At 67.8% G+C, this 13,336-nt stretch overlaps 5 protein-coding genes across 5 annotated transcripts; 3 read left to right on the top strand and 2 right to left on the bottom strand.

The window, feature by feature from the left end:
* Positions 1–279: 279 nt before the first annotated feature.
* Positions 280–1,911, bottom strand: CHLNCDRAFT_19326 (hypothetical protein; the record flags this gene model as incomplete). The annotated part of the gene is made up of 6 exons (XM_005851358.1): positions 280–471; positions 576–659; positions 820–888; positions 1,085–1,284; positions 1,451–1,716; positions 1,808–1,911. The coding sequence occupies 6 exons, from the start codon at positions 1,909–1,911 to the stop codon at positions 280–282; spliced, it is 915 nt and encodes a 304-aa protein (XP_005851420.1).
* Positions 1,912–2,570: 659 nt separating this feature from the next.
* CHLNCDRAFT_137699 (hypothetical protein) lies at positions 2,571–5,064 on the top strand (the record flags this gene model as incomplete). Its single annotated transcript, XM_005851060.1, has 8 exons — positions 2,571–2,718; positions 2,963–3,063; positions 3,219–3,371; positions 3,488–3,543; positions 3,658–4,202; positions 4,369–4,464; positions 4,574–4,818; positions 4,918–5,064. The coding sequence occupies 8 exons, from the start codon at positions 2,571–2,573 to the stop codon at positions 5,062–5,064; spliced, it is 1,491 nt and encodes a 496-aa protein (XP_005851122.1).
* A 372-nt stretch (positions 5,065–5,436) lies between these two features.
* On the bottom strand, positions 5,437–5,804 carry CHLNCDRAFT_137700 (hypothetical protein; the record flags this gene model as incomplete). The annotated part of the gene is made up of 2 exons (XM_005851359.1): positions 5,437–5,604; positions 5,766–5,804. The coding sequence occupies 2 exons, from the start codon at positions 5,802–5,804 to the stop codon at positions 5,437–5,439; spliced, it is 207 nt and encodes a 68-aa protein (XP_005851421.1).
* Positions 5,805–6,291: 487 nt separating this feature from the next.
* CHLNCDRAFT_137701 (hypothetical protein) lies at positions 6,292–8,435 on the top strand (the record flags this gene model as incomplete). Its single annotated transcript, XM_005851061.1, has 7 exons — positions 6,292–6,528; positions 6,701–6,773; positions 6,900–7,000; positions 7,126–7,301; positions 7,523–7,778; positions 7,939–8,058; positions 8,253–8,435. 7 exons carry the CDS (start codon positions 6,292–6,294, stop codon positions 8,433–8,435), a joined length of 1,146 nt encoding a protein of 381 aa, XP_005851123.1.
* Positions 8,436–9,941: 1,506 nt separating this feature from the next.
* On the top strand, positions 9,942–13,057 carry CHLNCDRAFT_137703 (hypothetical protein; the record flags this gene model as incomplete). Its single annotated transcript, XM_005851062.1, has 9 exons — positions 9,942–10,175; positions 10,307–10,446; positions 10,624–10,753; positions 10,951–11,102; positions 11,312–11,389; positions 11,702–11,796; positions 11,971–12,116; positions 12,330–12,578; positions 12,917–13,057. 9 exons carry the CDS (start codon positions 9,942–9,944, stop codon positions 13,055–13,057), a joined length of 1,365 nt encoding a protein of 454 aa, XP_005851124.1.
* Positions 13,058–13,336: the final 279 nt, after the last annotated feature.

Below are 13,336 nucleotides of genomic sequence, written 5' to 3' on the forward strand. Positions count from 1 at the left end.
CAACCTCATGCAATCCACCCAGCAACAGACCGACCGGGGTGTGGCCTGCCGCCCACCTAATGCTCACCCAATCAAATGTGCCTCTGCGTGCAGGCTGGCTCAAGTGCAAACCGATTACAAGTTCTGAAATGATGTACAAAGTCTGTTACAAGCAATCAAAACGTAGCGGCCGGGGCAGAGCAGAACAGGGTCCAGCGCGGAGCAGACAGAAAACAAGCAGGCAGCGCAGAGCGATGGGGGCAGCTGGCCGGCGTGGGGGCACGGCTGCTGCCGCCGCCGCTATGCCAGCAGCTCGGGGTGCTGCGCCCAGAAGGCGTCTCTGATGATGTCGCAGTGCAACACGCACGGCTCCAGCCGCTCCTTCTCCTTGGTCCCTCCATCCGCTGTCTGCTTCACGTGCATCACCCGCTGGCGGATCACTATAGACCCCTGTAGTACAGCCACCAGGCAGCCGCAGCCACAGGAAGCGGGCTATCAGTTTGAATGCAACCCCTGCTTTCCTGCCTCGTCGTTCCCTGTCGTGTCAATGTCCGTTGTTGGCGCCCGGGATGCTGCCCCTGCCTGCGAGACCTCACCTTGCGGAACCGCTCTGGCAGGGTGTTGTAGTTAAGCCCAAACTGGCTGAATAGCAGCTCGTTCTTGTAGTCGGACAGGGTCCCCTACACACACATATGCGACAACAGGCAGCAGTACCAGGCAGCCAGGTTTGTGTACAGGAGGGCAGCAGGGAACCCATTCCAGCGCAGAGCAGGCAGTGCGGTGGTGGCAGGCGCGCCAGGTGGGCACACTCAGAACCAGCAAGCAGCGCTGCCACCGCACCCGCAGCTGTTCGTGCGCTTCCCCGGTGCTCTTGCCCGACTTGACGAGTGCCCAGAAGCATGTGTTGTACTGCACAGCAGCAGGCAGCAGGGCCCAGCGATGAGCCCTTGCACTCCTCCCGCTCTCGCTGCTCTACAGCCAAACCTGCTTGCTGCACTGGTGCACGCGTGCCTCGCCCGCTGTGCTGCCTGCGCCCCTGCACCCATGCGCCGCCGCTCTGACAGGCCATGCCCACCAAGCCGAGCTGCTCGCCCCGGCAGCCCACCAGGTTGTTGACGTGTGTGTCCGCCTGGCGCCAGCTCAGGTAATCGCGCAGCGTGTGGTTGCTCGGGTACAGCACCACCCGCCCGTCAAACATGGGGGTGGCCGCCAGCGGCGTGCCGGGGAAGTGCTGGGCCCAGAAGCGGACGTAGCTGGCGCTGAAGCAGGAGGCCACCAGCGAGACGAGCTTGGAGGCGCGCCGGCCTGCGGCAGCGGCGGCGGCCGCAAACAGGATCATCGGCCGGTCGGCTGGTGGGCCGCGTGCAGAGGGATCTCGCCCCTGGAAGCGTTGCGTGCCTTGTGCTACGCAGCTCAGGCAGCAATGCTCCTCTACCGCCACTGCCACCCACCGCGCCGCTAGCCAACCCACCGTGCAGCTGGCTGTTCCGGGCAAACACAAAGCTGTACTCGTCGCTCTCCCCAAAGGCCAGCCGGACGTCCTGGAACTCAGACATGACCGCCTGCGGCAGCAGCAAAGCGCGACCGGGCGCGTGAGGCGAGCGCCGACAGCAGCGGCAGGGTCGAGGGGCCCCACGGCGCAAGGAGCGCCCAGAGGCTCTTGCCTTGGCGGCTTCATCCATCAGGCGCAGGGCGCGCTCGTCGTTAGGCTTCTCGAAGCCGTGAAGGTCGCAAAACCTGTTGCATCAGGGTTGGACAGCAGGGAGTAAGGAGCCTGCAGTGCGAGAGGCCGCGGCAGCGGCTGGCGGCAGCGCGGGCGGCGGCGCACTTGGTGAAGCCCTTGCCGTCTAGCCGCACCACGATCCAGCAGCCCGGCAGCAGACGGTCGTCTGCTTCATACTGCTTCACGTACTCATACTTTGAGCACGCCATGGCGCGGGAGGAGGCACATGGGCGGCCGGCATGCGGCACCCCGGCAGCGGATGGGCAGCGGATGGGAGTTGGAGGTGCTGCGAGAAGTCAAGGCCGCGGTTCTCCGCGTCGTGCTGGGTATGCTGCGGCATCCGCCCTATGCCGCCCGCCGCCCGCCGGCAGGCCGCAGTGGCCCATCGCCGGCAGGGCTTGATGAGCGTGCTGATGAAGGAATGCACCCTGAATAGAAGACACCAACATGTAGATACTGTGACGTGTGTAACACACAGGCATTTAACCGATGCACCCGACGAGCGCTGGCTAACCTCGGCGGCTGCCGTCGGGACTTGAGCTGCCGCCGCTGCCACTGCCGCAGCCACAAAACGCAGGCGTTGGCCTGGAGGGCTGGCGTCTTAGCTTGATTTCATGCTAATAGCGGCGAGCACCAAGTTGCACGGAGTGAGACAGGCCACGCCAGTTTGCAGCTCAGCATGGGCATAGCAGGCGCTTCATGCGGCGCAGCTCCATCCCCCTCCCTCTCCCTTCTCCACTGGCCCTTCCCCCAGCAATCCAATAGCCTCGGCTGCTCTGCATTGCCTGCCGTTTCCCTGGGACCGACAGCTGCCCCCTCCTCCGGCAGAGCTGCTCTCCTTCCGATCCTCCCAAAAGCAGCTCTCACCATGTCCTCTGTGACCGATGCGCTGCTGCAGCTGCGGGCCAAGGCCCAGCTGAGCGCCAGCAACCTTCGTGAGCGAAAGGCCCAGGCCCTGGCGCAGCTCCTGGCGCAGCAACACGCTGCAGAGCAAAACGCTGGCCACACTCCCAGCGGTGAGGCAGGTGCAGCAGCCGTGGGGGGGGCCAGCTGTCGGCGCTTTGAACGCCCCAAGCGCTAGCGGCGGCTGCCGGCGGCTGCTCCAACCAGCTGACAGCACTTTGATTAGGCAGCCCACTGAGGTGGCAGGCATCCCAGTGAAGTGATACTCAGCCACAAAGCTGTGCTGACGAAGTGCAGTCAGAGTATTTAAATTCCTGCATGCAACCCGACCCTTCAAACCGCCGCTGCCGCCCGCAGGGCCGAGGAGGAAGAGCGACGGTGTGGAGGATGAGCAGCAGGGCATAGTGTCTGCTGAGATGTCGGTCGGCGGAGGGGCACTGCTGCGCGTCACCCTGCTGGTAAGCAGGGTATCAGCACGGCGAGCTGAGCCGACGTGCGAGCGTGCCGCCTGCGCTGCGCCAGCAGGCCCCGCAGCACGCAGAGGTTCCCCACTCATGGCGCGCCCCAGCTGATTGGCCATTGACCCTGCGGGCGTCGCCTGCCGCTGCTGCAGGCCGCAGGCTACGTGATCGGCCCCGCGGGCGCCTCTGTGAGGGATGTCTCCCGCACGACCGGCGCCGACATCAGGTCGTGGAGCGAGTCGTTCCAGGACGCCAGCGCTGGCCCCGCCGCCGCCTCGCGCCGCGTGCGCACCATTGTGATCGAGGTGAGGCGAGGCAGCGCTTGGTTCCCCGGGGCTGTCTGCCCTGGTCCGCACCGTCCACACTGCCGAGGGCGCGGTGCGCGTAGAGCTGTGCCCGCTGCCCTCCCCCGCTCCTGCAGGGCAAGCGCCGCTGCGTGGTGCACGCGCTGCGCATCATCGCCGCCGCCGTGGACAGGTGGGGTGTAGGGTGCACTCCCCCCGTGCTTGCGGCAGGCACGCGGCTTTGCAGGTGCAGCCAGTGCTGGCCCCATCCGCCTCACTGACCCTCCCCTGCGGCCCCCGCCTGCAGGTATGTCGACCTGACAGGCGGCTCCTACTGTGGCCAGGCGGTGGACCGGGCGCACGTGATAGACGGCTGCACTTTCTTCTACAGCCCGCCGCCCCGGGCTGCGGTGCCCTTTGCCGCCGCGCTGCGCAGCCACGACAGCGTGGCCAGCCCCGCCGCCCTCAAAAGCCCTAGCTTCCCAGGCAGCCCCGCTGCCGCCGCCGACAAGGAGAACGCCACGGGCGGCGGCGGGAGCGCCGGCGCCCCGACGCACGCCGCGCTGGCGCCGCGCGTGCTGCTCTCGCCGCCCTTCTCGCCCTCGCGCCACCAGACGCACCGCGTGCCGCCGCTCAGCGCGCTGCCGGCCACGCCCGCAGCGGCAGGCGCCGCCACCGGCGCGCACACCCTGCAGACTGCGCTGCGCACGGCATCTGGCGCTGCTGTGGGAGCAATGCCTTCTGCCAGCGAGGCGATGGATGTGGACCATGAGGAGGAGCAGGAGCAGGAGGAGGCGCCCACCCCTGGGTACCGCACGTACAGCCTGTTTGGGGGCAGCGGCCTGGGCCCAGGTGAGAGGCGGCCCGAGGCCCCGCCTGCAGGCTGGGCAGCGCGCTGGGCCGCAACCTGCCTGCTTTTCAAGTGTGGGTGTCCGCCGCCCTCCCTGACCCACCCCCCGCCACGTGCCGCCCTAGCGGTGGGTCCTGAAGGGTCTTCATGGCTCCGCGCGCACTGCAGGCGGCTCGGTGCTGCAGCGGGAGCCCTTTGGCGGCGTCTCCTCCCTGTTTGCCAGCGCCTTTGAGGCCTCCCCCACCCCCTCCATCTCCGCCGCGGGTGAGGCGTGCCTGCTGGCAGCCTGCATGGATGTGTGCGCCTGGCCCGGGTGCTGGCCGCCTCGGTCCTGGCTGCTGACCTGGCGTGCGGCATGCCCGCCCCACTCCAGGCGCCGACTCGCTCTTCACCTCCCGCGGCCTGCCGCCGCTCGGCGCCGGCGCTGCGGGCGGCGACGTCGGCGCCATCGGCGCCGGCGCAGCCCTGCCGTCCACCGACCCGCCGGCCTATTCCTTCCTGGATGCGCCCTCGTCCGCGGGCCCGGGCGCCGGCTCCCTGCTGCGCACGCCCAGCATAGGCGACGACTCCCTGCTGGCAGCCACAGGCTTCCCCTCTTACTCCTCCTTTGCCAACCGGGTGAGTGCCTCGAGGGCCGATGTCTGTTGTGTTAGTCCTTCCTTTCCTGACATTCAGTGCCTGGCTTACTCCCGCCTGCCCCCCACCCACCCGCGCCAGGCCTCTGAATTCCAGTCACACGTATGGGATGCCCCCGCACCGCCGCCACCGTCCTCCGCCCTGGCGGCGGGGCCACTGGCGCAGCTGCCGCTGGGCGCCGCCGTGCAGGGGTGGTGCCAGCAGGGGTCCCTCTTTGGTCCCTTCTGAGCTCACACTGCCAGTGCCTGTACCCGCTGGAGCCCAAGCTCCTCCTCTGCCCCGGTTTCTTTGTTTGATTGAGAGTCGAGCAGCCCTGAATTTATCACCCAACTGAATGTTTCCTTTCCAGTATAATAGCGATGCCTGGTGGCCACACTGCCGCGAGATGCTACACACTGAAGCTTGTACGCCTGCTGTTACAAGAGATAGCTGAACAGTCAAACCAGTGGTCTGCAAGGTAAGGAGTGGAGGCTGGAAAAATCAGGAGCTCAGAGAAAGGTCCTAGAGCAAAGCAGCATAGGTGCATGCTCTCGCCGCCAGCCCGCCGCTATAGCGTGCGGCGTGTACTGCACTGTACCGCAGCTACTGCGTGCTGCTGCTCTACTGCCAGAGCTCAGTGGCCTTGCCGCTCTTGGCCACTCCCTCCTTCACCGCTGCAGGGTCCAGGTTGGCTCCCTTGACCAGCACCTTCTGCGCCGCCAGGTCGATGTCTACCGCCTGCACACCCGGCAGCTTCTCCGCCACGCGCCGCACCGCGCCCACGCAGCCCTGCGCAGCGGGCCACAGGTGCAGGAGAGCGGGGCGATGAAGCTGCTGCAGCGGGACAGGCTGTGCCGCTTGGCAGCGGGGCCAGGGCGCGTTTGTGCCAGCAGGAACAGTGGCGTGCTGGCGCTGCCAGCCCAAACGGAGCGACAGTGGCGCTAGCACACCTCGCAGGCCATGGCAACCTTGAGCGCCACCTCCGACATGCCGCTGTGCTGCTGCTGCCGCGCTGCCTGCATCAAGTGGAGAGGCACAGCTGTGGGCGAGGCGCACAAAACAGCGTGGTGGGGCCGCCGCCTGCCGCCATGCGCAGGCGGGAGGCGGAAGGAGCCATGGCAGCGGCGCGTCTCCGATCTGCGGTGTCTACTGGCACATCTGCAGGTGCTGCTTCCAATACGCAGCACAACGCCGCCAGATGAGGGCACCTGTGTGAGTGTGGACCGCGACCTGGCTCGCTACTCTCGGCTGGCTAGCACGGGGGGCGGATGTGCCGCAGGGATGATGATAAAGACAATCAGCAGCGCTGCAGGCAAAGCGAGGCCTCATTCATCGCAGGCTGCACCTTTCTTTTCCGGTTTTCGCGATCCACTGTCAGCTACCCGTCTCGTTTGCTTGATCGCGCCATTCGATCGACTGTGCGGGTGGTTGGGTAGCTTCTCCTTGCTACTGGGGGTTCTGGGAGCTTACAGCATCATGGCGAGCGTTGCCGCGGCCGCCCCCACAGCTAACGGCCTCCGCCTGCAGCGCAGTGTGCAGGCAGCACGCATCTCCAGGGCCGCCAGCATTCACAGCGCCCCTGTGCAGCGGCACCGCCGGTGGCGGCAGGCGGCAGCCGGCAGCGGCAGCAGCGACGAGGAGGCCAGCAGCAGCAGCAGCAGCGAGCGCCTGGGCCTCATCATAGAGTGCGACGGCGCCCTGGTGGATGCCCACGTGGAGGGGCACAGGGTGGCCTTCAACCGCGCCTTTGAGGCGAGTGGCTGGGGGGGTGGGCGATGCCACTGCCCACCGCCGCTGCGCAGTCGGTAGTAGGAAGCCTGGCAGGCTAGGCTGCGCCTCACTCGGCCCGCCCCCCTGGCCCTCCATCGGTATTCAAATTCTGCAGGAGATTGGCCACGACTGCACCAACTGGAACGCCGCCATCTTTTATGACTTGATGCGGCTGGGCGACGGCACGGGTGCGCAGCCCGCTGCGCGGACCTTTGACTTTGACTTGACTCGACCCTGCGCTGCCCGCGCCGCCTGCATGGCCCTACCATCCCTGCGCAGCGCTCCAGCGGCTGCCTGCTGCCTGCTGCGTGCAGGGGAGGGCGTGATAGCGGCGTATTATGGAATCCGTGGGTGGCCCATGATGCTGGCCAGCAGCGAGCGCGGCGCCTTCCTCAAGAAGGTGCACGCCATCAAGGTGAGCCTCGGGGGCCATAATTATGTGTGTGTATCCACGGCCGCCGCCCCTGCCTCCTCCCCTGCTCCGCCCCATCCTGCCCCGACTGCCCTGGCTGCTGCCGCCGCCGTTCCCCGACCCCGCAGGTGCGCATCCTGCGGGAGATGACTGCCAAGGGCGAGGTGCCTGTGCGGCCGGGGGTGGCCCAGTTCCTGGATGACGCGCTGGCGGAGGGCGCCCCGGTGGCGGTGGTGGCGGCCACCGCCTCGGTGCCAGAGGACGGCCTGGTGAGCTCAGCCATGCTCAACCTGGGGCCCAACAGGTGTGTGTGTGTGTGTGTGTGTGTGAGAGAGAGAGAGAGAGATGGCTGTAGGGGGCAGGGTTGGAGGGTGGTGCAGGCGGGGCAGGGGCGGTGCAGGCGCGAGGCGGGTGGGGGCATTGGGCTGCTGTGGAGGGAGCGCCGGCCCGCGGCGCTGGGGCTGGGCCTGATGCGCGGCCTGCATGCATGCATGCCTGCCTGCCTGTCCCACCCGGATGCTGCAGGGCCTTCCAGCTGAGGGTGGTGTCAATGGGCGCAGGCAGCGGCGCCACCCCGTTTGGCGGTGAGGGCGCCGAGGGCGCGGCGGCGCCGCCGCAGGGAGGCAGCGGCGGCGAGGCCGGCGACGAGCTGCCCGGCGCCAGCTTCGAGCAGCAGGTGGCGGCGGCGCAGGCGCGGGCCAAGAGCCAGGCGGCGCAGGAGTTTGTGCGGGCATACAACCTGCAGCGGGCCTCGGGGATGGGCATGGCAGTAGATCCAAAGGTGGGCTTCACCGGGGCTGGCCTGGGAGTGCCAGGCTGGCCTGGGAGTGCCGGGGTGGTGGATGGTGGGTGGTGGCGTGCTCCGCCTCGCCAGCTGGCGCCCGCCTGCCTGACCAGCGCCCTCCTGGCCCGCGCGCCGACCCCGTGGCCGCCCTGCGCAGATGATGGCGGCTGCGGAGCGTGCGGGCCTCATCAGCCCCCAGTTCATGTCTGCCCTCGCCGATTCTCTGGGCACCAGCCCCGGCAGTACCCTGGTGGTGGGTGGAGGGCACACCATCCTGGTGAGCGCCAGGACGAGCCGGGATCCTGCGGGCTGGGAAACAGGATACGCTGGGCTGCCAACCTAGGGGCAGTGCTGCTGGTGCTTGTCTGTTTTTGCGCTGAAGCTTCAGACAGACAGAGCTGTTCTAAACACATTGGGATGTCCCCCTCACTCGCATGCCTTGCCTGCCTTGCTGCTGCTCTGCGCTTGCAGGAGGCAGGCAGGAGCGCTGGCATGCTGGCGCTGGCGGTACCGCCGAGCGTGGCCATGCGCGGCGGCTTTGCGGCGGCGGACGCTGTCTTCGACGGCTATGGCGCGGGCGGAGGGCTGACGTGGTGGAAGGCCAAGCTGCTGCTGCAGAAGAAGCGGATGGCAGAGGGCGGCGGCGCGGCATAGCCAACGCACGCCATAGCCAGCGGGTGCGGGCAGAGCTCACGTACTGCCAGCTCGCTGCCCTCCCCACTTGCTCCCCTGCTCCCCCTGTTGCCTCGGCGCCCAATTGGCGCCGCGTGTACCCCACATCTCCCTCCCTTCTGTTCCGCTTGCTCGAATCGCGCTGCACCCAGCTACCTTTCTGGCCAAACCGATCTGTATTATTGTTTCGCATCCTGCCTCCTGCACCATATTGAATCCACCCTACCCCTGCCTGTGTGTGTGTGCCAAAAAGGACCTGTGCCATTTCATAGCTTTTATTTCAGACGCCGGAGTTTCGCGGCCCACACACTGTACACTCCTAGCTAACCCACTCTCAACCTGTTCCAGCCAGCTCTAGACTGCCAGCCTGCCGAGCGCAGCCGCCACCATGGCGGCAAAGGTGGCTGCGGCCGCCGCCCAGCGCAGCACCCGCATGACTGACGATGCCTGGCGGCGGCGCTGCTGCATGCCCAGAGGCTTGGTGACCCACTGCAGGCCTGCCACATTGCTGACCACGGCCGCCGCTATCTGCTTGCCAGGCGCCCGTCGCTCCTCCTCCGCCGCGCGCAGCAGGACCTGCAGGCGCGCCTCCTCCAGCTTCTGCCGCGCCGCCGCCGTGCCCTGTGTGCGCTGCGGCACAGCCTTGACCGCCACCACCACCCGCTGCTCATCTGCGGCGTCTGCTAGCGTGATGGTGCTGCTGCCCAGCAGGCTGGTGCCGTCGTGCACTAGGAAGGGGAAGGCGCGGGAGAGGTCGTGATGCCGAGCCACGTCCCGCGCCAGTGACACGGCCTCCACCTCCGGCCTGCAGCGCGAAGAGGGCAATGGGCTCCCTTCAGCTGCGGGCGCTGGCTGAAAGTCGCTGTCGCTGCCTGTGGCGGCAGTGTGGCGGCACTGGGCGGCGCGCACCTAGGGCGGCGTGCGGGCGTGTCTCGGCTGAAGGACGACCTGCACTTGGATTCTAGAGCGCTGTGATTGGCTGCGGACAGCGCAGCGAGCTCATCCATCTGTCGGAGGCTGCGTTTGGATAGGCCTTCGCCCCTCTGCAGGGCACTGGAGTCTGTATTTGACAGCGGTACTCTGAATGACTTGCAATCGTTGCAATGGCTGGAGTCAGCGACTTCGCCTGCTGTGTGTGAGGGGTCTGCCCGGCCTGCTGGGTTACCTGGCCTGCCGTCTACATGCATGCATCAGTAGCACCCTGCTTCCGCACCACAGGGCATCCACAAAGCCCTGCGCGCCAAGGGTTCGCAGGTTGGACATCGCCCTTGAGGTGTGGAGCGCATGCCGGTGGTGGCGCTGCAGTATGGAGGTCCCCAATGCCCTAAGTTGCTACCGAACACCACCCCGGGACATCCAGTGTGCCTGTAATTGGCCGCCACCGCCGCCGCCTGTGTGCCGCCACCCGTTGCCTACAGGCACGCTCCCACCTCTTCCCCATGCAGGGAGGCCTTCCTTTGCCAGGGCAGCAAGCATACACGGGGCAGCATGGAGCACCCGCACGGCGTGCAGCCCGCGCTGGGGCTGTTTGAGGGCGGCGCCGACGAGGCGCGCAGCGTGCGCACCGCGGGCCTGGGCTCCCTGTCGGCGCTGCCGGACGAGTGCATCATGAACATACTGGACAGCCTGGCAGCCGCTGACCTGGCACGCCTGGCCACCGTCTCCCGCTTCCTCTACGTCTTCTGCCAGCACGACGAGCTGTGGAAGGCGCTGTGCCTGGAGGTGCGGCGGCGGCACAGCTGGGAGGGAGAGTGTTGGAGCTGGAGGGAAGGCGAGCGGCGGAGCTGCTTCTTCCATGTTCCAGCTGCCCCTGCGTGCCGCCGACCAGCCCCACCCCTTGGCGTGGCGTGCAGGAGCTGGAGGGGCGGTGGGACTTCCAGGGAAGCTGGCAGGAGAGCTACCTGGCGGGGGCAGTGCCCGGCTACCGGCGCGACAGCCGCAAGCCGCGGCGCGTGGCGGGGGTGCAGTCGGACCTGCTCTACACGCCCTGGCTGTGAGTGCCGCGGCCTGTCCTCGTGTGCATGCATTTGCATGTGCGGCGCCTGGGTAGGCTGTGTATGCGTATGCGTGCGTGGAGTGTATGTTTGGTGCCGCCCAAAGCGCCGCCGGCAGCCAGCAGCCCACCCATGCGTTCCGCGCCGTGCGCCCTCCCGCTCCCCAACCTCCACAGCTGCGCCAGCCTGGCGGTCGACCCCGCCTGGCTGGAGATGGACAACGTTGACCGCCGGTCAAACCTGAGCCCGGCGGAGTTCCGGGAGCAGTATGAGGTGCCCAACCGCCCCGTCATCCTCACAGACGTGGTGGGTGCTGAGCGGGCTGTGCCGTGCCGCTACTGCTGGGCTGTTGAGGAGCGTCGAGCTTTTTCTGGCCTGTTGAGGAGCAGCGTGGCACCCAGGGCCGAGGCAGCTGCTGGGCCGGGCCCTGCCGCCGCCGGCCTGCTGCTGCCGCTCTGCCGCTCCAGTTTGGAATGGCCTGGCCCTGTTCTCCCGGCACGCAGGTCACGCGGTGGCCTGCTATGAGAAAGTGGAGCCGGCGGTACCTGCGGCAGGCGTTTGAGGGGGGGCAGGTGCTGGTGGGCGACCAGCCCATCTCATTCGACGCCTACTGCAAGTACGCAGACGCCAACCGGGACGAGCTGCCCCTGTACCTGTGAGTTGGGGGTGATTGTGTGCTGGTGCTGCAGGTGTGGCCTGCTGCTACTGTGCTGTGCGGTTGTGGCCTGGTGCTGCTGCCACCTGCCTGCCCCTTGGACCTGCAGCATAAGCCGGCATACGCCCTCCACGGCGGCCCAGCCCATGCCAACCCACACAAACAACCCACGCGTGTTCCCCTGCCCACCTGCCCGTCTGTCCCGCCAGGTTTGACAAGACCTTCTGCGCCACGGCGCCGCAGCTGGCAGGCGACTACAGCGTGCCGCCGCTGTTTGGAGAGGACCTGTTTGCGCTGCTGGGCGAGGCGCGCCCCGACTGGCGCTGGCTCATCATCGGCCCCACCAAGAGCGGCAGCAGGCGCGGCGCCGCCGCCGGCCCCCGGCACCACCTGGCCGCATGAGCGGCTTGGCGCTGGCGCTTGGCGCCGCTGCTGCTGGGCGGGCTGTGGCTGCGGGGTGCCGTGGCGTGCAGGGCCAGTCTCTCTGCCGGCTGCCCTCGTCCCTTCCACCTCCTTCCCTCCCTCCTCCATCCCCAGCATGTTTCTGACCCATGCCTGTCCTCCCTTCCGTCCTCCCTCCGCTTGCTTTCCTCCTGCAGCTGGCACAAGGACCCCAACTCCACCTCAGCCTGGAATGGCGTGGTGCGCGGCAGCAAGAAGTGGGTGCTCTACCCGCCACACATCACGCCGCCGGGTGAGGGCAGCCGCTGGTACTGTGGGCGGCGGCAAGTGCCAGACTGGCGGCAAGTGCGCCTATCGAGCGGCAGCAGAGCACCCCACTCATTTGTGTTTCGTCATGCCCTTCCACCTCCCCACCCTTCCACCCCGCACATCCACCCACCCACCCCACCCCGCGCTGCCGGCGCAGGCGTGCGGCCCAGCGCGGACGGCGCTGACGTGGCGTCCCCCGTCTCTCTCATGGAGTGGTTCATGTCGTTCTACGAGCACAAAGAAAGCGTGGGCTGCACGCCCGCCGAGTGCACGCTGCGCGCGGGAGAGATGCTGTTTGTGCCGGTGCGCTGAGGTGGCGGGGGCGTGCGATGTGGTGCTGAGCTGGCGGCCCCTGCCCTGGCATCCTGCACAACGCCCCTCCCTGTTTCCTGCTCTTCCTGCTCCTGCCATGGCAGCTGAGTGCAGCTGCTGGGCTCTCGGACTCGCCCCTGCACCTCCTCCCCGCCTCCCCTCCTCCCTGCCTTTGCTCACCTTCCTCCTGCTCGTGCCCCGCAGCGCGGCTGGTGGCACGTGGCGCTGAACCTGGAGGAGTCGGTGGCTGTGACCCAGAACTTTGTGAGCGCCGTCACGCTGCCGCACGTGCTGGCCTTCCTGCGCTCGCGCAGCCCCGCGCTGGTGTCGGGGTGCGCCAAGGAGTCGCGGGCCGGCCTGTACGACCGCTTTGTGGCGGCGCTGCGCGAGCGGCGGCCGGAGCTGCTGGAGGCGGCAGAGGCGGCGCAGGCGGCGGCGCAGCGGCGGGCAGAGGTAAGCCCAGAGCGCGGCGGGCGTGGGTGGAGGGCTGGGGTGCGGTTACAGTGTGCTATGTGGCAGCACGGGTCTTGGGGATCGACAAATGGGTGGGTATTGTATCAGGGAATGGAAAGAATGGGGCTTGGAAAGTAAAGCAGCTTGAAGAATGGGGGGACAGATCTTGTGTGGGGGTCAGGCGGCGCTGCTGTCAGGGAGTCCGTCATCCGGGAGAGTGGGGCACAACATACACATGAATTGGCGGGCTTGAGTTTCAAATCGCTAGTCTGGCCCGGCCCGGGCCTCTTATTTGAGTGTGAGTTGAAGTTCCAATGGTGCGCCCCTCCTTGGTGCAGGAGCAGCACAAGCTGGCGGGGCTGTTCAAGGAGCAGGCGGCGGCGCCCTGCAACGGCGCGGCCGACGGGCAGGCAGCAAACGGCGCGGCGCCCGGCGGCGGCGGCGGCGGCGGCTTCACGTTTGGGTTCAGTTTTTCATGATCCGCCCTGGTCTTGCGCTTGCAAGCTTGTGAACACAAGCTGCTGGCGAGCTCAGGGGCGCCAGGCGCGGCGCCCGTGGCCGAGCGCCGCCACCAGGCTGTCGCCGCCAGGCTGGCCAGCGCCCTCCTGGCGCCTACTCTCCACCCGGGTGCGAATGGGCGGGAGCTGCGGCAGCTGCGGCAGCGCCGGGTCTGCCTGCGGGGTGGGTGGCGCCTGGAGGGAAGCCGTGGCGGAAGAAGGCGGGACCGGCGTCGGCTCAAGGGCGGGGGCGCTGCGCTC

This window comes from Chlorella variabilis, assembly GCF_000147415.1.
Source record: "Chlorella variabilis unplaced genomic scaffold CHLNCscaffold_2, whole genome shotgun sequence".
NCBI lineage: Eukaryota > Viridiplantae > Chlorophyta > Trebouxiophyceae > Chlorellales > Chlorellaceae > Chlorella > Chlorella variabilis.